Genomic DNA, 23,370 nt, shown 5'->3' with positions numbered 1-23,370 from the left:
AAACCTAAATGAAATGAACTCCCAAATCTATCACAGTACTTCCAGTGGTATGATTTTTTTTTTGTTTGTTTGCAGTAGTTCAAAAGAATTTGTCTAAAATATGAAAATTCTGATAAGCATCCTACAGGAGGAGGAGAAGGAATGTTTGTGTAAGAAGAGTCGGACTGGCTTGGTAAAGGCCAGGAAGGAGGGAGGCCAGTACTTTGCATCACTGCTGCTGTACACAAAGATCATCAGCACTGAAAACTTCAGTTCAATGTTTTTATGAAAATCAAATAGCAGGATAAACAGGTATTTCTCTGACAATCCATTAAATTTTTATAATTCAGCCACTGCATAAAATGATTTATGTACATGATGTTGATAAGCACAGGGAGGTACACTAAGGCATGGCTAGCTAGGAGCATGTCTTTTACTAGAGGAATATACTGGACTTGATTTAAAGCACGTGTGTGTGTAGTTATGTAAATATTTAGGATCATTGCTTCCAAGTTGATACCTAACTGCAAAAGGTAGTCTGTCTTCTCTATCATTCCCTGATATGATCAATCTACCTATAATTATCCTCCCCTGATTTTGGGCCCTGTCACCACAATCCATGCTATCTACATCCTCCAAGATACAGCTATAAAATCCTCAAAATCATCTAGAAGAATCAGCATTGTGGAAAAATAGTTGCTGATGTGCAAATTCCACTATGCATGTAGCAATAATGTCATATGCCTTGTTCCTGGTGTCTTTCATTTCTGGGTTTGATTCCAGAGTTTGATCAAGGAGCTAAAATATCACTGAGCTGCTGGGTCTTGGCTAATCTAAGAGTTCATCTTTTGTTTGTCATGGGAGACGGTGATCAACTGGATCATCAGAATTGCTGCTTTGGATTTTTTCTTGAGTGAAACTTCTGAGTGGATGACAGGTGTTTTGGTAAGCCATATAGGAATCTCTTTGTCTAGATGTTCTTCTGAGTCCAAATGTTTGCAAAGGCTCAAGTGCCTGTGAGGTGTGTGGATGACCCTTATTAGTAGCTCTGTTCAGCAGCAGAGAGCAGAAGTTGTTTTAAGTCTTTTGCTTGTGACAGTGTATTTTTCTACTGGTTTGAGAACCCAGGGGGTCACTATTTTAAAGTTGTCAACAATTTAAGTACTTCTAATATATAAGCATATTGTTTAAAATGACTCACCAGAAGTTGATGATATGCTACGTAGTTCACTAGATTAATTAACACACAGCCCACATATCGTGTAACATTACTTCATATAGTGTAATCCACATTTCTGCAACCATGCAAGATACCAAATAATACATCATATTCCTATAAAGTCCTAGAATATATGAGAAAATCATCCCATTAACCTGTGACACAGATTAGATATTTCCCTGGTAGCTCACCCAGAAAATTAAAGCGGTTGAAACAGAAAATGTTGAAATTGAAAGAATGTTTGAGTAAATAGGAACCCAGAATTCCTCTCATAACTCACTTTTGTTTACTGGTAAATTCTATCTTCACATTATAAACATAATTAGTAAATACCTGACAACATTTTTTTTGCAGTGGTTTGGTTTAAACATATTTACCTTCTATATTCACTAAATAAATGTTTAGATTTTGCTGTACACATAGATGAGAATGAAGGAAGAGAATTGTATATCAATGTACTGCATGTCCTGAATTTCTTAATAGCAGGGACGGTTACTACCACCTTTATACTGGTCTCTCTTCTTTTTTGAGAAAATTTTAATTTGCCACTGCAAAAGAAATACAAAATCCTTTACACAATGTTATATTGTCTCTTCAACAAGCATAGCCTAAAAAAAAAATCTTATGTTTTCCTGCTTATGTGGCAGACAAACAAGAAAAACTTTGAAAAATCAAATTAATATTTATCTGTCTGGATTGTAGCAGGAAAAGAAACATTTTGCATTTATCAAACCCCCTAATTTCTACTTCTATGGTGCAAACTGCAAATCAGTAATACTCTGCATGCAAAATTAAAGTTAATTCCCTTGATTTATTCTGTACAAGTTACAAAATAGTGGTATAAGGTTTGGGTTGCTACTATCTTGGGCCTTGTTCAGACACACTGAAGAGCCATACTCTGAACTGTGTTACTTCTGTCTTGTGTCAATATCTCATAGTATTTCACTGCATGTGTACATTTTACCTGTATACTAAGTGTCCATCTGAAAGTTTTAATGTTAAGCTGTTAAACAGTGACATTGGAGTGGTCAAAATCAAATTACTGTTTTTGTAATTTGCAGAATCTACCACTTTCCTTGATGATAAAAATCGGCCAGAATGATTAGAATGCTGTTACTGTGGTGAGCGCACACAAATACAGCATTCCCTGTACTAGTTTAAATACTTCTATGTCTGTTTAGAAGGATAACGTGTATTTATATACATAACGTAAAAACTAGTATAAACCCATTCAAACTATATATTTCAAATAGCATCTCTGATATTTTGTGTCACCATTACATTTCAGCTGTAAACAGAGATTGGTACTAGGAAATCTTACATGGCACTTCCTTTTTTCCTTTTATCTTTGGGCAGGGTGGTTTGGCAGCTGCTGTGGGTGGGTGGTCAGCTGCTTGCTTATAAAATTGTGCAGCTGAGCTTTTGCAATGTCAGTTCAATAATATAGAACCATTCACTGTCAGTACGTGCCTGGAACTAACAAAAAATTAAAATACCTGCAAATTAGGAAACCCAACATTTCTGCTAAAATATTTGTAAGTGAGGAGCATAAATGAATGAATGCATAAGTATCATTTACTTTCAGTTTAATAGGTTTCCTTCTTTCAGTTTAATAGGTTTCCTTCTTTTGGTTTTGTATTTTCCGTGTATGTTGAAACGGGATAATCCTGGTACAGAGCTACTTGACTAGAATATACAATCTGGGCTTGAACTCTGACTATTAACTGTCCTTCCCCCTCCCTGAATTATTTCAGTATTAAAACTTTCTACCTTTCAAGGGGTGGTAGTGGTTTGCTCTTCTTCAGTATGTCAGCATAAGTAAAAACTGCAGGGCTTTTTTTCCTTTCCTTGATAAGCATGAGGCATGCATTTGTTCCAGAGCTGGCTGGAGAGATGTAGGAGTATGTACAGAAGAGCTCGGTGCGTCGGTGCCTGTGCCATGCTAGTTGCTACAAAGTGCATCATTCATTCTGCAGCGGCCTCTAAGGTAAACCCAACATCGTCCCTGGTTTTCCTTATAAGGGAAACATACTATTATGTTTTTTCCGTAAGTCGCTACATCCATGCACAGTGCTGCACCTCCAGGACACTGTATCTGTTTAGACGGAGGAATAGGCGTCCGCTTCTTTCAGTTCCCCCCCGCCCCCGTCCTGTGTGATACACTTACTCTGCTGCTCAGCATTAAGACTAGCCCAGGCGCTAATGCTGCTCCCTCCGTGTAAGCCGGGGACCCGCGGGGTAACCTGAGCAGGCAGCGCTGCCTGGCCGCGGCTTCCCCCGCTGCCGAGGGAGGCGGCAGAGCCCCGTCCTCCCGGGCAGGACCGCATGCTTCCTGCGGCTCCTGGGGAGCCTCTCGGGGCAGAGCATCCCCCCCAGCCCCGGGCCGGCGGCTTGCCGCAGGTGACCCGCCGCGGGGCTCGCCAAGGGCCTCCCGCCGCGGTAGCCGCCCAGGCACCGGCGAGCGCCCCCAGAGCCCCCGGGGTGGCGGTTCGGGGGTGGGGGGACATTTTTATTCCCCTCTCTCTCGCGAGAAAGTGTTGCGCGGGCGATACTTGAAGGGGGGGGGGGGGGGAGAGAGGAGGGGAAAAAGGAGGAGGAGGGAGGGAGGGAGGGGGCAGCTGGAGCCGCAGCTGGAGCAGCGGTGGGTGCAGCGGCCGCAGCTGGAACAGCAGCGGGAACGGCAGCCGGCGGCGGCGGCTCCAGCGGGTGCGCGCCCCTCGCAGCGGGCTTCTCCCGGGGCGGGCGGGCTGGGCGCGGGGCTCCCTGCCCGCGGCGCGCCCCGGCCGGGCACCGTGCTCCAGCCGCCGCGGCTCGCCGCGGTGCCCGGCTCGGGGTGCCGGGGAAGGTTCATGCCCGGGAGACGCTTCCAGCCCCGGAGCAGCTCCGGGAGCGGTGGCGGCGGCCGCGGGCTGTCCGCGGCGGGTGCAGGAGCCCCCGCGGATGCTGTTGGAGGGAAGGTAGAGTCCGCGCGGCTCCGGGCAGCCCCTCGCCATCCCCCGCGGCCGCCGCCTCCCGCGGGCGGGCGGGCGGGCGGGCGAGCGCCGGGCTGGCCGGGGGCCGACGGCGCCGGGGCGCGGGGGCAGGCGGCGGGGGGCGCAGGACGGCCGCGCCCGCTTTTCCTCGGTCCCTAACCCCCCTTCCTCCCCTTTTCTCCCCTCGCAGCTCGCCTTGGAGAGGCTGGTCGGAGACAGGGCGGCGGGGACCGGCGGACTTCGGCGGCGGAGAGGAGGCGGCGGCCGCTCGCAGCCCGGGGGCTCGGGGGACGCGATGTGGCGGGGGCGGCTGCTGGGGATCGCCCTGGGAGTTGCCGTGCTGTGGGCGTCCCAGGCGGGCGCCGCCGCCGCTGGGCACGCCGAGGGGGTGAGCGCCAAGGAGAGCCGGGCCAGCCGGGCCAAGAGGCGAGGGCAAGGCGGCGGCGGGCACGACGCACTCAAAGGGTAGGTGCGGGACCGGCCCCTCCCGGGGGGCCGCTGCGCGGTGCAGGAGCGGGCGTAGATCTGGCTGTATCCGTGTGTGTGCGCATCCGTATCCACTGCCCCTTTGCGGTGGGAGCTGGCGGGGGTGGGGGAGCTCCCCGGCCCTCCCTCGGGTCTGCCCCTGTGGAGGGGCAGGTTGGGCTGGGGGGCGCCGGGCACCGCCCGTAGCATCCCAGGGTAGCGCCGGGGCACAGGGCGCGGAGCCCCGCCGCGTCCCGGCCTCCCCCCCCCCCCCCGGCAGCCCGCGGGGCAGGGTGCTGGGTCCCCTGCGTGCTGCAGCCTTGCTTCGCCTTTGGGAAGGTGATACTTGGTGAGGATGAGCCGCTGCAGCTCGGAGGTTGCTAATTTAGCTCCTGGGAAGGCACAGATAAAGGCGCCCTGCGGGCTGTGCCTTCCTCCCGCGTCCCGTACTTCTGCTTTGCATAAAGCAGGATAGCCATGAGGCCCGGAGACCACAGCATGCCCTTTCCGTGAGCTACCCTCTCCCATCTCCACTTTAAACCTTCTGCCATCTGCATCTTCTCTTGCGCTCAAATGGACTGTCTTTGCTTATCTGGTGTTCCTTGTCACCTGGGGACTGCAGGGGGGATGAATAGGGACCATTTTTTGGTGTCAGAGCTATCTAGTACCAGTATGACCGAGCCCAAGCATACAAACATTGGGGTACGTGCTTAACCGAGTGGTTTTTTTTAAGGGTAAATCTGTGTCAGGCAAACTGTTTTCCAAATACTAATAGAACGCCTTTCCAATGCAAAAATAATAAAGTCAGGTGAAAGGCATTGCGTGTGTGTGCAGTTGAAAATTCAGTTCACTGTAAAGGTGAAAAGCTTGCAATATTGGAAGAAAAAAGAGGTTTCCTTTTTCAGGTGTTCCGATGCACCTTTTCAGTCCATAGCCAGATTTTTTCGCTCATCAGGCAGAGGGCAAATGTAGCAAAAATTATATGGAGAGAGTTATGCTTCGGTAAGGGATGCAAGATATTTTCTTTCTTTTCCTGATTTCCTCAAAAAGGAGCTATTACAACTTTATTTTTAGAGGCCTTGATGAGTATGCTTTAATTTCTTGCGAACTTCCTCATACTTGTACAGTGCTTTTTATTTAGATTTGCAATCTTGGCTTTTTTTTTTTTTTTTTGGTGCTTGCCTGATTGGAAAAAGTTTATGTTTTCAAGTCCCCATGCTGCAAAAATGGATGCAAGCTATCGGTATTGTTTTTCAAGGATCTGATTTTGTAGGGTCAGACTCTCTTATTTCATTTCCTTATACCTTGTCACTAGAAAAATAGTTGGATAAAGGAGATCCTTCCTGTGACAAAAACTGTTCTAAGTTTGCAGGACTAATTGCAAGCAATGAAAGATAATAGGGAAAAATATTTATCAGGAAGAGCCTTTATTCTTCAGGATGTTTTAATAAACTTTCTCATTATAGAACTCTGAGTTAATATCAAACTGACAAACACCATTTTCTGATCAGTGGGACAGAGTATGCCATCTAGCACACGCGTGCTGCCTTTGTGGGAGTTAGAGGCACATTAGCTGAGGATGGAATTTCTTTGATGAATGTAACCGTTGCTCTAAAACTGTGCTGTTTAGACGGCAGTAATAGTGCATCAAGAGATGATATTTCAAGTGTTAATTATTTTTGGAATCTGAAATAGGCTAGGGTAAGTATTTGTTCTTATGAGTTGATTCTTATGTTTAACTGAAGCCTTCAATTTATTGTGTACTTTGCAATGATTCTTCCTTTTATTGTGTATTACTTATGTGTTACATATCTACTTAGTAATCTGCAAAATCTAGAGGTAACAGCAGTACCGATTTTAGGTATTCTATGTCTTGCTCAATTATTTGGAATATTCCAAATCTGAATGAGTGCCCTTGTAAAGCAGGTTCTTAACAAGAATATAGTAATTTGCTAGATGATCCGATGTACAGTAAAGACAAAACAAATTATTAGTTTGGCTGCTTGTTAGACCTTTTTCTGTAACTCTCATTTGAGGCTGAGTGTAGAGTTCCCAAATTGCTTGGAGGAGATTGTTAACACTCAGTCATCTTTATCATTGTTGGGTGAATCCTGCTAGATATTTCCAGTTTAGAAATTGTGAGCACTTCCTTAGGTGTGGTACTGTACTGTACAACATGAATACAAAGAATTGTCATTTTAACAGACAAGGTTGGAACTAATTCTTTGGAAAGCCAGATGGAAAACATATTTTGAATGTGCAGGAACTGTATATACATGAGACAGGGAGAATTCATTGTTATTGAAGGACTGAAACACTACAAATATGATTTTACAAGAAGACATACTATTTTTTTAACTTGTTCATCAGTACAAATACATTTGGGAATTTGAGAGCTGTAATACAAGTCATAACAGATGCTGGGAAACTTTATTTTCATGTTATTGTAGTTGACTAAGTCTTTTTTTTTTCTTTTTGCAATGAACTCTTGCTCTGATTGTAGGAGCATGGGGGTACATTTTTAGAGAAAACCTTTTACACTTAGACTTTTTGTGTGTTTGATTATAATGGCTATTGAAAGTCTTTTGGCATTTAAAAGTATTGAGGTTAGCCTCTGTGTGAATACTGGTCTTGTATGTTAAAATGAAGAAGCCTAAGATCTGTTTCAATTCTTATGATTTTTCCCACTTAACATTTTTTACTGCAAGCTGTTGATTGCAGGAGATGTTTGCTTTTGTCCTTGTGACCTTTGCCTCATTGTTTATGCCAGTGAGCTGTCCGTACATATAAGATGATTCTAGAAGTATATTTTAACTTTATAATTATGTGGAAATGCCTCTTATGTACTCAATTTAAGACCAAGCTTGCTGCTCCTGTGGTTTGAATTGGTCCACCTAGGAAGGCATTATCAATGAAGTCCTTGTAATGCCACCTATGTTTGGTCTAAGGCAATGTGTGCTTATGTGCTGGTGCCTCTAAGTGATCAGAAAGCAATCAGAATAAAGGCAGTAATTATTTCAAAATATAACTAGATTCTCCATTCATGGAAATGTTGCTGGAATCCATTGTGATTCAGCAAGTTAAAATAACAAGTTGTTACTGAGACACTTTTATCCTCTGGAGTCCCAAAACTTTTAACACAAATGTTAATGTATTGCATTATAAGACATCAAGCCATTATCCTGCTACCCCTTAAACACCTAAGAACGTAGCATCAACTTCTGAAGAAATAAAACGTACAAAACTGGCCATGAATGGGAAGTTCTTTCTAAACAATATATACTTGAAGTTAACTATTTATATGTTTCAATCATTTGAATATAAAGTAAAAAATACGTTAATGGTGATTTGATTGGTACTTGGCTGAATAAAAGAACTGTTGTGCTTAGAGATCTTAGAATTAATTAGCATTTCCCATTTTCTGATGATGCTAGACAAAGACCTCAAACTCTAATGAGAATCAGTTGGTTCTTAATAATATTTTAAGCAATGTTTATCATGTTTATCAGTCTCTTCTCAGTATAATGGCCAAAGAAAGCAATTATTTACCTAACAAATAGCTCAGCAGAAATTTTAAAAGGATTAAAATTTCTTCAAAATAGCTGAATTGTGACATGACTCTAATTAAGACACTAATTAAATGCATTTGTGCAAGAATGATTTAATTTCTTTGTTTTTATTAAGTTAAAATGATAGCGAATATTGCAGAACAGAATAGTTGGCTCCAAAATGATTCATAAAACTCTTGGATTAAAGCTATTCAACAGGGGATTGAGTTTTTTTGGACCAATTTCTTCTGGTCATCCCAAATGAAGTCCACAGGTTTACTGATATGCTTACTTGAGTAAACTCAGTTGGATTTGATCCTTTTTATGCATCACTGCTCCCTGAAATAAAATAAATCTTAAAAATCTATAACATAATTCCAGTATTCAACTATATAATTAAGGCTTCTGGTTTTCGTTTTAAACCAATATTTACCACTAAAAGCCTGCTGAAGAAAAGCAGACTTTCCGTACCGGTAAATATTGGTTTATATGGAAAAACCGCAAACACTTTTCTTACCATGTTTGGCCTGCACACCTCTGGCCAGCTGCTGGTGCCACACCTTGTCAGTGTCACTCTGTGAGCAGAAGGCAGCCTGAATACTTGGGAATAAAAATCTTAATTAAAAATACATGCAAGTTGCTGTAATACCTGATGTGGTGGAGCACTCACCTGACTTCCAGGCTTCCAGTTCTCTGCACCTTATGGGGTAAAGCCTGTATGGAGGATGAAGAACTTCTACGCCAGTGCATCCTAACGTAAAACCAGCAGTCCTTGGCAACTACATGTAGTGTTAAGATTCTGCATCTCTCTGAATTTATTTGCCAATGGTTGTGATACTATTTTTTTGTTATCACATCATCCTTGGAAATCTAGTTCTAGAGTGAAGTAAGTTCATAGATCTTGGCACTGTGTCACATGTACATGTTTCTTCTTTCAGTAGGACTGTATGATGCGATTTGATGTAGGTGTGACTTTCTCTGGGGAGCAGGATGTATGGAGGAGGAGTAGGGAAAGCAGGCAGAACCAAACAAGAAGCCAGCCCAGAATCTGGCAGGCGATAGCTGTTACTAACACTTGCTGAAGGGCTAATATTTAAAGAAGGAACAACACATTATTTTCAGTTCTGACCATATAGATGTCTTGCCCTGGCTGCCACAATAGGTTTTAATTACATTTTGGAATATACTAGTTTAAATACTATATGGAAATTTTTAAATGCATTTAATGAAAGCTGTCTGACAATAGTCTGCACTGGATTGCTTTATCCAGAGCCAGTAGCAATGCACAGCTCCCATGCTAGCATTCTTGTTATAATTCCATGTTGTTCTTCAGCCTGAAGAAAAACAGGAAAAAGTAAATAATCTTCAGGCCTACATAGTCCTTGTACTCTCCACTTAGATTTCCAAATCTTGTCATTCGGACACCATCTCTTTAAAAGGCATGGCCTTAATACCAATTCTGGTTTATGATTTATGGGGAGAGACTTCTGCGCCTGCGTAGTTCGTAGTGCAGAATTAGGACTCAATTCATTTTGGGCACGCCAGTGAAAAACTATCCGATGGTTAAAACTTTTGGTGGGTACTGTTGTAGTCTCCCTTCACTGGTGAGTGTCTTAGGCACACGTGATTCTGTTACCAACCGCTTAGTCAGTCTTCCCCTTGTGATCTTTTCTTCTACTATATTGTAGCTGGACACAAATGGTTTTGAAGTGCCATGTGCCTGTTGTTTGAAATTTGAATCAGACCACCCCCCCAAAAAATACATTAGAGAAATACTTTTTTCCCATTTGATGACAGTAAGTCGCAAATAGAGCAAACAGAGAAAAAAGGGTACAATAAACAGTATAGCAGCATTCTTGACATACTGTATGAAACATGGTTGTTTTGGAAATACTGTGGAATTGGCCTGGGGGACTCAGATGAAGCAGATTTCTTGTCACCAAGCACCACTTTGCCAAGGTGACACATTGAAGACCAGGAGGGCAGGATCAGAGGTAATTATTTTCCTTTCTTCGCCTCTTTTAGTTATTTTTATTTATTTATTTATTTATTTATTTATTTATTTATTTATTTAGGTCTGCATAGCTCTTAGCTATATCAGGCTGGCCTGATACTCGGACCCGGCTGCCGCAGGACGGGTCATAGCTGGCATGTGATGGGTTTGTACTTCGTGTTCAGAGCGAGTGGAGAAGTTCACATTGGGTTTGCCACTTTGTGTCCCATCACAGGAAGGTACCTTGCTGTCCTCCATCCTGACAGGTCCCTTGTAAGGCTGATTGTGGCTATGACTTAATTGCTTGGTAGGTTAGAAACAGATTTATGCTACAGCTCTTACTCAGAAAACAAGAGATATCATGGATTGCACTTTGTTTCTTTCCTCGTGTTCCAGGTAATAATTTTGTTCTGTGGATTTGTGATGGAATTGTCTAATCTTTTGTGCAGTGTCGTCTTTCTGGAGACTTTCTGATTTCAGTTTGTTGGTGTTTAGCTGAACTTTTATTGAGGGGGGACAGGTAGTGTTCAGTCTTTGGAAACTGGAGACATAAAGGGTTGGGGGGAAGAACAGCACCTGCAGAGAGTGTGCCTGCTTGCAGCAGGGTACAGTAATTTGCAGGTTGCAGTGCAGGTTTCCAGAGGAGGAGGCAGAAGATGACTCCGGCATGTGGCTGGGATGCTAACCACAGCTGCGCTTTCCTCAATCAAGAGCCCACTTATGGTTTATAAAAGTAGACTTCTCCCCTGTTGTTAGCCAGCACAGGATACATTTTGTGTTCAGTGGTGCTTCCACAAGTTGTTCACCAGATTCAGTCTGATCTGGGTATGTTTGCCTTGTTAACTGGATAAGCTACTCTATGTGCAACTTCACACTGCTGTGCCAGAACCTTTGGGGCTATACTGGGCTTGAGGATGCAGACTTGAAGTAAGCATAGGGCTGCTCTCAGTTTATTTGGGAGCAATGGGAGGATCACTGGGTTAGGGTTTGGCAGGGACAGTCCATCTGTCAGCTTCATTTACAGTGATCCTTATTGAATAAAATTGCAGCTTCTGTTTTCCTGTATGCTTATTTTCCTTTCCTGTGGTGTGTTGTTCAGCAGTACTGCTCACTTAGGACAGTCTTTTTCATTGTCATTCAACCTCCATCCTGCAAACTTTTATGTGTTTTATATGTTGAACTTCAATACAAGTTTTGACAAGGGTCACTTTAAATACGTTCATGGACTCAGCAGCCTGTGATTATTAGAATAGTACTACCCAAAATGCAAGATCCAAACTATTCAGCCACAAGGATCACCAGGAAAACTTCCTCTTGGTAGAAGTGTAGTAGACATTGGCTAATAGGAGGCCATCTCTACTTAAACAAGACTTTAGGAGCTAGGGACCTTTGAATGTGCACATATGGAAATAGTAAGAAATAAACCGTTAGCATTTTCGCTTTGCAATAAGATCCCCTTCCATCTTGTTCCTCTTCTTCATCTCCCTGCTGAACCCTAAAGATGAAGAGGATATAGATGCATGTGTGTCACTTTGGTCTTACTCCTCAGACTCAGTAAATATTTTTGTAGAATGGAACAATTGTGGCCTGGAATGTTTCTGATTAACCATCACACTGTATTGGAAAATATATTTGTAGCTCTTTGGTCTTGTATTGTGGATGTCTCCTTTGGTTGTTTTCTCATCCATTCTGACGTTCCCGTTTTGGTTTATTTATTTATTTATTTTAAGGATTTCAGATCTACTGAACAGCCTCATTCATGCTAAGGTTGGTGTGCAGATAGAGTCATGAGAAGACACAAAAAGAATCACCTTTTTTGTGATAGTTCAGTAAAGTTGGGCTCTACTTTGGAAGGTACATGGGGAGGTAAAATGTAGCCTGTTAAATTAAAACCTGTGTCCTCTGGTTTTGCTTATAGATCTTCACTGAAGTATGAAGGAGTTCTAGCTTTTATCTGGAAGAATATTTTGAATGTTGGTTTGTTGGAGAATCTGTTGTTTTCCTTTCTACTTCTCATTTTATGAAATGATTCATGACCATTAAAGCCTCAAAAATACCAAATGAAAGCCGCAGTTCTTTTGTCTACAGTCTTAATCATTTTCATCCTCTTTTTCAAGCTTCCCTCTCTCTCATGTTTTTTGCTGGAGGACATCAGAATATCCAGTGATGTTCAGCTGAGGTTTCAAACTAAAGTTTGTTTCCTTTCAGGAACATTTTTTTCCTGTCTGTTTTCTCCTCCTTTGTTTTTTCCTCTGATATTTCATCTTTTTCTCTTCCCTGAATAAAGAGTAAATTACCGGTGGCTGCTAGGGACAAGGTGAACTAAAACAGTGGGATCCATATCAACAGGGTTTTCCTGTTGCCTTACGGCAGACATGCAGGTAGCTGGCCTTTTGAAAACACGGTATCACTATCCCAGCAAGGAGAGAGGCAGAGGGTAGGATACAGCGTTGATACAGTAGATACAGTGCTGCTATCTTACCTAAAGTAAGTCTTCCAGTAGCCTAAGAGAGAGCACTTTAAAACACAAGTTAACGGCATTGCTTAACACCTAAGGGTGTTCACTGACAGGTATTGATACAAGTGTCAGGTTTATGAGACCCTCTAAATGCTTGCATTTGCTCCAAAGTGGGGATGGTGGGGAGCACCACCTCATCATGCAGCCTCTGGGAAAGCCTCGACAAAGGGCTGGCTAGCCTGGGGGCTTGGCTGCTCAGCGTGCCCCACGCCAGTCCTTGTGCTGCTGCTCAGCTCAGTGCACCACATGGGCTGGTGGAGGTCCTGAGCTTGCCTGTGTGCTTTCTCTGAGAAGATTGTTAGAGGTCTGCCTCCATCGAAAGCCATTAGCAGGTACATGGCGAGTGTGGGAAGTGGTGCAGGAGGTGTAAACTGGTCTCTCCCTGTTCCCCCGTTGGAAGTGGTATCTAGAGATCTAAGCATCGCCCTAGCCCACAGTTATGTCTGTTTCCCATGGGATGCTATTTAGTGCTACCAGGGTAGAAAGGCTATGATTTCTTGCGCCCTGCATGCACTTTTTTTTCTTTAAGAAAGTACCTGCTGGATCCTGTTTACCATACTTGTACTTTACATGTCTTATATAACTACGTAGATTGGGTTTTGAACTGGACCCACTGACATTCTCAAGTGGAACAATAAGGAAATACATGCCAGAAACATGTCTGTCCCTGGCTATGAATGAGAACAATGCCTGGCTGTCAGGTTAGATGAGTCTGTCCCTGCAAAAGACACGGTCAGATTTTCAGAGCAAGTGCAGAAGAATTAACTTAATGTCAAATGCTGTTGTTGGATTGCTGTATTTAGCTGTCACAGTGTGATGGAAGTTAGGGTTAGAAAAGTGTTCAGTGTTGCTGCAGGAAACTTGCATGTCATTTTGAACTCTTGACTTGCACATAGGCCGGAGCCAAAGATACCCGTAGAGCTGCTCAGCATGTTATTTTTTTAGTTGAACTGAGCCAGGATTCTGGGACAGCGGTATCCTTACTGTCAGAGTGAGAAATAGTTATCATATTAGGCTCTCTGCATGCCACAAACATCCAGGCTCACTTACTGCATGATAAAAATGAGTACATCAGATGCAATCTTTTGTATGTAAAAAATATATTTTGCTTAAAAATGCATGCTTATCCTTTATAGGATAATAGAAGCTAAATTTTGTGTTTGCTCTCAGAGTCTAGCATTGTTTCCTAGATTTTTCTTTTATACGATTTAAATAAATAGCTTCAAGAGTCTTCTTAATAATCTTCACTGAATGATGAAAAAGGGCACAGTGACTAAAACCATCCCATTTTTTAATATTTAGCTCAACAACACAGAAACAATTCCTGTTTGAAGTATTTGGGGTACCTGGAAAGTGAGGCTTATGCATGTTAAATGCAGAACTTTGTCCCTGTTTTTTGCTCATCCCATCCACATAGTTAGGTTTCTCAGTTTGTGGATGTGCTCACTGGAAGTAGTGAGGTCGAAGGACGACGAGGCTTCTCCACTGGGCTCTCATATGCAGAGTGGCATGTATCAGGGTTACAGGTGGCTCGGGAAGGCTGCTTGTCACGTGCTGTGGCTGTTAGCTGCTGCGTCCCGTTGGGAACCGGACCTTCCTTTCGTGGTTCTGCTGTGCTTGCTGCTCCTTGGAGGAGGGGGTAGGCACCAGCGCAGCAAAAGGAGGTGCTTTTGGTATTGACCTCTAATTTGTGCACCAAGTACCTGGCTTCTGTCATTTAGGTGGGGAGGGACCTTGGAAGACCATGCGGTCCAGCCCCTGCTCAGAGCAGGGTGAACTTAAGTCGGGTTGCTCATGGCCATATCCACTGGAGTATCTCTAAGGATGGAAATTCTTGGTTCGGTGGGAAAGCTGAATAAAGCTCCAGTGGAGTCAGCAGAGCTGGGCCACTCCACGCTTTTAGCATTTACTCTGAGGTGCTGAGAAGTTCAGGAAGGTACATAAAGCTGTTTTACAGCAAAAGGTATAGATCTGATTATGTGTCTCTGGAAAATGACTAGTAAAAGCTGGAGCCTTAGCTACTATTTCTTAGTACGTTGATTATATTCCGACTTGGACAACCACATTTTTAAGACCAGGCTACCATTTTTTCAGGTGCTGTTTGTCATTCTTTTTAACTCCCCGTGCAAGCATGGAAGCACCAGTCCAATTCTATGTGGAAATAATCAGCGAATAATTCTGGGTACGGTTTTAGCAGATACCAGTGTTACCCACGGAAGAAGAAAAATAGGCAAAGGCTTCTCTAAAAATAACCTTTGGCTGATGATGTTGCTTTAAATTGTATCTCTTCTGCCAGAAAATTGGGTCCCTACATTATGTTAAACATATGCTAACCACTGCAGCCAAATAGTTCATAGAAGTCCTTCATTAAAGATTTTCTTGCAAGGAAGAATCCCTGTGTGTTTTCCTAGGGAGAGGAAAAGTGAGTTGAGGGAGTGATTAGAAACCCTTCACAGTATCCCTGCATCTCAGCTCAGCTGTAACTGGCGGTCAGCTGTCTCTCTTACTCTCTCAGCTGCTCTCTGCCCACTCTGTCTGGTCTCTCTGTCTAATTTCTTCGAGACCCACGCTGTGGGTTTGATTCAGCCTGGGTTACGCCAGCCTTGGCCGGTGCACGGCAGTACGGCTGACGAAATTTCCACCTGAAGCCTTGCTCACAGCAATGCCAGAAACTCTTCCTCCTGTGGGAGCTGCAGATGGGCAACGCTTTCTTCAGGAGAGGGCTGTAATTTCCTTGCGGGGTCACAGGCAGGGCAGAGCAGGGATGTACAGATTAGCACACCCCCCGGGCAGGCTGCAGCACGGGGCTCTGACCGTGTCTGTGCCGGGGCCCTGGAGAGGACAGCCACAGTGCTGGAGGTGCCCCCACAGTTCCTGGGCTGGGCGGTGTTGCCCGCTGCCGGCTTCACACAGGGCCTTTGAACACCTCCCTCACTTCTCCGGCTGTCACGTACCCTCGCTGCTTGGTTATATCTGATAAGAAGGTGCTGCCAAGCTTAGCATGATTTGCTTCCCATCATTTTACATTTGTGTGCCCGCTCCACAAATCCATCCCCAGCTGCTGGGTAATCACCTGCAGTTCGGGAGAGCCAGGCAGCCATTCGTCCTTGCTGAGACGGGGCACTGGGAGCCGGAGTAGCAAGGGGGGGATCGACCCAGTTGGTCCTTTCCGTGAGACCATTGTCAGTGTTGCCCCGTGAAGAAAGGAGACGGTTTATTTGCGAATGGGTGACAGGCAGAGGTTGTGCTGCAGCCACAACCCCGGGGTAGCACAGCGCTGACCTGGGGCAGGACCACATGCGTCCTTCTGAAGGAGCTGATGCTGCAGTCCTGCCCCGGCTCTATCCCCAGTGGGTGGAAAGGACAGACAAAGCTCTATTTCATAATGGGGGTGGAGGTTCCCTGTGGTTGTGCCTGAATAAGAGTATCTTCTACTTTGGTGCATGCGAATGCTGTCAGCCAGACCTATCACTCTCAAGCATTAGTTATCAGAATTTGCGGATGAACTTTTTCCTCTCTGCTGTTCTAAGACTTTTCTAGTTGATGACTAATGTCTTTTGATAGTCATTCAACTCATTTTGCTACCGAATTTTACTTGCATATCATTAATCAAAGACATAATTTCTTGTTTATTTTGGACATCTTTGATGAAACTCTGGGCATCAGTCGTACTGTCTCTCAGCACCAAACCATTACAGAAATTCTTTTCTACTTTACAAGTTCATAAGTGACTCTAAAATAAAGTGAAAGACTTATCTTTTTTAAATTGCAATGGGAACAGCTTTGTTCCTGAGATGCTCCTTCCCTCCTCTGGGCTGTGGAGTGAAAGGAAGGTGCTGTGTGCACCACAGGTGGCTTGGGCTGTATAGATGCATTTTTGCTTATTTTACCACTACAAATCATGTTTTATAACAGAACTCTGTTTGTAGTGCTGTTCAGAAAAACAGTTTTATAAGAATATAAAATGCTTCTTTAGTATTCATAGCCTATAATATCAGCAGGAAAATATGCTCTATTAAACACAACAGCGGGTAACTGTTTAAAGTAAGTACCACGATACAGCCTTTACAATTTGATTGATGGTTTCCATGATTTTACATGAGGTAAATTGTTATTCTCTTGAATAGTTTATCTATTTATTTATGGGGATTTATTGCTATAGTGTCTGATCACCTCATAAATATCAATTAATTTAACCTTCAAAATGAATTCTTTTTAAAAACATTTTACAAATAGGCACAAGTAAAGAACACTCCCTCCCTCTCAAAGAAGCAGCGTTCAGACTTTAATATAGGTTTCTTTTATAAGCAGCTTTCTGACAAAAAAGTGTTCCACTGGAAAATGCACTTGTCAGGCTCAAACTGTTCCATGGAAGTACAGTTTAATGACTTTTTTTTTTTTTAAAGCTGAGCACGCTGCATCCGAGTTGGAGCTTCTTGGGTGTATGGCTTAGCCTACCCTGTGGACAGCCTCAAGGCTCCCAGGGTCTCTGACTTCATGGTTGCTGGCGCATCTACGTTTTCCAGAGCCCCATTTTGGAAACAGGTTTTAAAAATCGGGTTTCCCCGTGGCACAGAAGTCTGCTCCTGACTCTTAACTTGGACCAGATGGTCCCCAAAGCCGTGTACTTGCTGAGACTGAAATTTGACAGAGTACCTAAACATCCCTTTACGGTCAGCTGTTTACAGATTCATACAAACCCGGATCGGAAATGGGTGGTTTATGCCTGTAGGTTGTAACAGGTAGCAACAAACCCATTCTGTCTGTCTTAATAAGTTCCATTATTTCTTCTGACTGGAGAAGGTGAAAAGCAATCTCACTTGTCTGCTTGCCAGTCTTACTTGGCAGACGATCGTGGAGCAACATTTGGCATTGATGAACAGGGAACTCTAGGAAAGTTACATGGTTATAGCCCTGCAGGGAAGTAGCTGACATTACTAAAACTGAATACGTTGGAATTATATGAGTAAGACTTTGAGTCTGTAACACCAGTTGCAGGGAGGGAAAAGGGCCCTGCAACAAGTCCAGTTGCGTTGCTCACATTCACCTCGGTTACCACTTTGTAATTATCCAGAACCAGTGGAAGTGTTTGCTTTGACTTAAGTAGTTTCTGGCCAAGCACTTAATGAAGAGACTAGGTGTCACCGAAGTTGGCGTAATCAGAATACTTGAAATTGCATTAACAATGCAGATCACTAAATAAATACAATATAAAAGTCTTGTTAGTTACAAAATGTGCATTAATAATTGTTTGTATATATCGAGATTGTTTGTCTTAAGTTGCCTTGCCATATGAGGTAACTGTTGTTTACTTAGACATTGCAATACTAGGGATGGAGAACTTTCTGAAAGACCAAGGACAAAATAATAATAGAAAACCCTTCCTAAAACAATAAACACTTTAAATCTGTCTCTAATCTGTATACAGTATTTTAATAAAGCAGTTTCTAGGAAGTACTAGTTTGTAGCTAGCTTTAGTTGCATTAATCTATTGAGTAATTGCTCACAATATTAATAGAGGTTGTAAAATTTTCCTCTAAGATTATTAAACATGCAACAAAAGGAGGCACATTTTCCCATTTTTGAAGCTATTTTTACTAGCTTTACTTGCATGGATAGATGCATTAAATAAATGGGGCAAGTTAGATTAAAAAAAAAAAAGATTTATTATCTGTGAGGGGCATAGAACCGTTTCAACTTTTCTATTTTTACCAATAAAATCACAATAGGAATAGTGTCATGCCCTGTCAGCTTTCATTGTAAACTCTAGTAATATAGTTATTTGAAAGGGTAAATATGGATGGGAGGAGTGGGTTGGAAAGGGTAAATATGGATGGGAGGAGTGGGTTGGAAAGAAAAATTCCTATGGATCCATCATTTAAGAAGTGAAGTAGGCCCTTCATACTCATTTCACAGGACCCTATCTCTCTCCATGCATTCATATCCTTGATTTTTTTGATAGTAAGTCATTTTTGCTAATGTAGCATTTACATATTTTTGCTCATTTATTTGGCTAATGTCATGGTTGGCATGTTTCAGTCATGCATACATACATAGTTTTGCTCATGGACAAAACAAGGAACAGTAGTAGTGCTGTAGAGTAAGGAAGAGAAAGCAACATGGAGCTTAAAAATTATCATTCAAAGAGCACTAGATTTCCTCTGTGTTCACTAATGATGATGGATGTGATCTCTCATTTTGTATTTAAATGGAAGTTTCGCTCAAAAACCCTGTATGCTACTTTTCCATATACAGAGTGATATGAAACAAGGTTTGCTCATTTTGTTCCTGTTGTTCAGATGTTACTGATTTGATTTCATGTTTATAATGTAATCTTCAATTTGTCAAAGTGTATGTTACCTAAAAAACCCAACCACAGAAGGCGTACAGTTCTGCTAAAAACATACATCACCTCTAGATTTAATTATTGAAATATATATTGCAGTGATTTACTTTTTCCGTTTTTATGCCTCTGCTTTTAAAACATATTACAGAGTAAAAATAAGAATTCGTCCTTTTTTTTTTCCAGACCAAATGTGTGTGGATCACGTTACAATGCTTACTGTTGCCCTGGATGGAAAACTTTACCTGGTGGAAACCAATGCATAGTCCGTAAGTTAATCCAGTTATGTGTTATGACTGAGGTTTATCTTTGTCCCTCTATGTCAGGGTTTTTTTAATTGTATACCAGAACTGAAATGTGTTTCTATATGGTTTCAATAGCAGCTGTGCATCATTTCTTTACCATTTTAAATATATTAAGCTGATATACAAAGTTTTGTGGGCTACAATACAGTGATGTGATACCGGTATTTAACAAAGGATTAATCTCATCCACATGTTTTAAGTCTGTGGTAAAGGGATCCAAGAGGTGTGTGGACTCTCAGGAGTAGCTGTGGAATATGTTAATCTATTTAAGTAAATGGAAGGAGGCAACAGCATCAGGCCAGCAAGTACATTTTCTCTGCTTGTTTGGACCACATCCCTGAAATATATGTGTAGGGTTATAAACATATACATACATACATCATAGCACTGTATGCGTATTCATGTATAATGGTACAATGTACCAGAAATAATTGTTAAAGGCACTTTGCCTAAGGCTGATAAGACCCTATGCAGAGATACTGAGGCAACGTGCTGTCAGATGGGAATTCCTACACTTATGTGTGTCTGGTGCAGAAATAAAGGGAGCATTGTAATGTTGCCTCAGTGCCATCCTTCCTCCAAGAGTAGTCTGGTAAAATATGACCACAGTTTCACTTTTCCAAGGAAATCTCCCTATATCTAGTGTGGCCTGTGGCATGTTCCTAGACCTTTTTGTCACAGATTGCGAAGGTCTAGGTTTTAGCTGTCTCCTACAGAGATGCGGATGAACTGGAGGAACTGTTTTGGAATCTGTTGTATGCAATTTAACGAGTTTGTAGGTATTTATGTTATCATACTGAGTGCATATTTTCTGTCAGGTGTTTTTTATGTGTTTGGGATTTTTGAAACATATTTTAAAGGCATTTGTGTTTTCTTTATAGCAATCTGCAGACATTCCTGTGGGGATGGATTTTGCTCTAGACCAAACATGTGCACATGCCCAAATGGTCAGATAGCCCCCTCCTGTGGTTCAAAATCAAGTAAGTATTTCTTCTGTGTCTTTGATATTGCTCTTTTGCGTTTGTGAAGCTACTAAGGTATGTATGTAAGATAGTTCAGTGGTCAATATTTAAGACAAATAACCTCTGAGTCACCAGACGTACTTTTACCACAGGAAAGAAAGCATAGCCTCCTATGATGAAAATGAAGAATGACTCAGAGACTAGCTATTGGGGACACTCTTTTTTGCCAAATTAAAACCAAATTGGTTTTATTGGAAGCTATATTCTTTTGCCAGTTTGTAACAGTAATTCCAGTCTTCCTTGCTTTCTGGAAAATGCCTTATCTCTATTCAACGCTAGACACACGCACATATACAGCACAAAAGTTGTAATGATAGAGAGATGACTGTTGACAGTTGGCTGAATTTGACTTGCTTTGTGATTCTGCTCTCATTTTGGGGGTTACTAAGCCAGACACTATGCTGTACTTTACATACATAGGCCTACAAGTATTATAGCATTTCCTTGCCAGGCTTGGTACATATCTTCGGAATCTAATATTGCTGACCTTATTCAGGTGATACTTCTGTAGGTCCTAGAGGTACAGAACTGGTCAAGGTTTTTAAGTAGAACAGCTTTTCATCAGAAAAAAACAGATGCTTTGGAAATGAAACTTTTCAGAGAGGTGACTTTTCCTAGACATGTTTGGATTTTAGGTTTTCAAGGAAGGTTCCCCAGATCCAGAAAAAAATAAGTAAAATTAAATTCATTCAATGAACCAGATAACTCAATGTCTGATCATGGGTAGAGTATCTGACATGAAGTAGGATTTTGCTTGGGATAGTATCTCAGTTCATATCTGAGATGCCAGCTATAATCTCCACTGTATTCTCATTTGAGTATGGTGCTTGTGTCTTAGAATGTAGAAGATTTTGATTTTTACATAAAATGTGAAGTTTCTGGCAAACATTTTAGGGGAACTGGTTCACACAAATGCCCATAACTATCTGAACAATGTATTAACTGAAGCCAGCGGGGAATGCACTCAGCTGAGTTCTGTAATATTATGCAGAATGGTCATCCTTTTAATTCTGAATATCTTTTCAGACTCAATGTGTGGTCTTCTTTGCCCCTGTATTTTTTATCTTGCCAATTTTTTGCTTTCCTAGTTGATAAGAGTTTTCCCACGTAACTGACCCCTTCAGCTTGTGGCTTTAGCATCCTTTTCATGCAATAACAGTAGAAAAACAATAACAACTGTGGAATGTAATGGAATGGCATGTACTAAAATGGTAAATATTGTTCTTTGTAGTTCAACCCCTCTTTCAGGCTCCTGTGATGTCTGTTAGTGAGAGGCCAGCATGAGGAGGGTATGGGGCTATGGAGCTCCCAGAGAGTACTGGAAGGAGAAAGGGTGCAAAATGCTGCACAAATGTGGGTGTGTTGTTGTGTTTCTGCTTCAGTTTGCAGCTACTGTTTTACCAGGTGCATACACCTTAATCCTGTAAGACAGTAAAGGAAAGTATGACCTTCTCCCAAGTCCCCTTTAGGGTACAGAAGAGAAGATATATCCCTACATTTGTTACACGTTTTGGCACCCTGTAAAAGGCAGGAACAAGTGGGCCTTAGTATTACCTCATTTTTTCTTAGGCCACACTGAAGTATTTTATGAGTCAAGACTTAAAAGAAAAATAGAGTATGAGTAAAGTTACAGTTCTTCTTGTGGTTCTTTTTCTGAAATATTCTACCATTGATCTCCGTAGTTTTAGCCTTCTTTGGAGTTGCACAGATAAATGGGTGCAGAAGGACTTTATACAGTTTTTAATCAAGCAGCTTCTAAAGCCTAATATGACATAGCTATTTTGGTTGCTGACAGTTACTTCTAGGTATGAATATTCTACTAATCATAAGCGTTAATCAGTGCTGACATTATTTTCCTTACATTGCTAAATAGCTTTTAAATGTTGCTTTTCTGTAAACACTATAAGTATTAACATTTTAGAAATAGACTTAGCAGTTGGCTTAAAGATATTGTTTATATCCTGTTTAATCAGTGCAATAATTCAAGATACATTTTGTGTGTGTGGTCACATCACCTTTATTAATTAAAACAAACCAATTCTAAAAGCAAAAGTGTCTTGAGTTGCTGTAGAGAGAAAAGACTCCACTGCCTCTGTGCACTCTTGTGTAATAATGTTTATGACCCAGCACCTCATTAGGACTTATAGAACATACACTTTCTGTAAGTCATTTGCTCTGTTGGCACTGTAGACAAAATCCATGAATATCTATTTACACAATAGACCACAATGACTTAGATTTGCTATTAGAAAACAAAGTAAACATAAACATTAAAAAATACTACTTGACATCAAAGGGATATTGTCAACTCCCATTAGTAACAGTTAATATTTTGTCAGAATAAGCATTCATGAAACCTTATTTTAATTATGCATTTTAACAAATGAGAAAAAATCTTACTAAAATAATAAAAAAATAAAAAATAGATGATAGAAGTTTGTCACATTCAAAATACAAATAACAAATACGAGTGAAAATAACATGATTTCTCAGGATTAAATGCAAGATGTGTCAGAGTAATCTTTTGGATATTTTAAGTTATGTGTGTCTTTACTTAAGGAATCAGTAGCGAGCACAGGTTTTATAGCATGTACAACCATAGGCAGAAACCAAATTCATGGTGGGTCTTATAGAGTGGTTGTCCGCTGGAATCAAATAATTAATGCAGATTGGAAAGCAAAACAAAGCCTTCAAGTTTGATTCTTATGCAGGTCAGTTGTTGGGACTTTTCTGGTTACGAGTCTGCTTTAGGAATCTGATTCGTGGTTGAGAAGATCAACTGGTGGTTTTCTCAGCAGGGATTTTCATGACATCAGTGAACTTGCTGGCTGAGTCGTGGTTATTTCTGTGTAATTAGTGAATTTTTCAGTATGCTTACAGTAGGCTTGGAGATAAGACTGTCATGTGTGGAGGCATCCCCTCTGCTGGCTCTGATGCGTGGGTGGCTCTGACGTTGCAGATGCACACGTGGGGAGATGTCCTACGCCCTGTGCTGCGCCAGCTCTG

General features: G+C 41.9%; 1 protein-coding gene across 1 annotated transcript in view; it reads left to right on the top strand.

Annotated features, from left to right (window-relative positions):
- Positions 1 to 4,465: 4,465 nt before the first annotated feature.
- Positions 4,466 to 23,370, top strand: part of FBN1 (fibrillin 1) — a 157,504-nt gene continuing 138,599 nt past the window's right edge. The window contains exons 1-3 of the mRNA XM_059823839.1: positions 4,466 to 4,635; positions 19,224 to 19,306; positions 20,224 to 20,322. Of these exons, the coding sequence (XP_059679822.1) occupies positions 4,466 to 4,635; positions 19,224 to 19,306; positions 20,224 to 20,322 (352 nt within the window). The remainder of the gene's footprint in view (positions 4,636 to 19,223; positions 19,307 to 20,223; positions 20,323 to 23,370) is intronic.

Source organism: Gavia stellata, chromosome 13, assembly GCF_030936135.1.
Source record: "Gavia stellata isolate bGavSte3 chromosome 13, bGavSte3.hap2, whole genome shotgun sequence".
Classification (NCBI taxonomy): Eukaryota; Metazoa; Chordata; class Aves; order Gaviiformes; family Gaviidae; genus Gavia; species Gavia stellata.
Note: the sequence above shows the minus strand (reverse complement) of the source record. Positions and strands in the feature narration are given on the sequence as shown.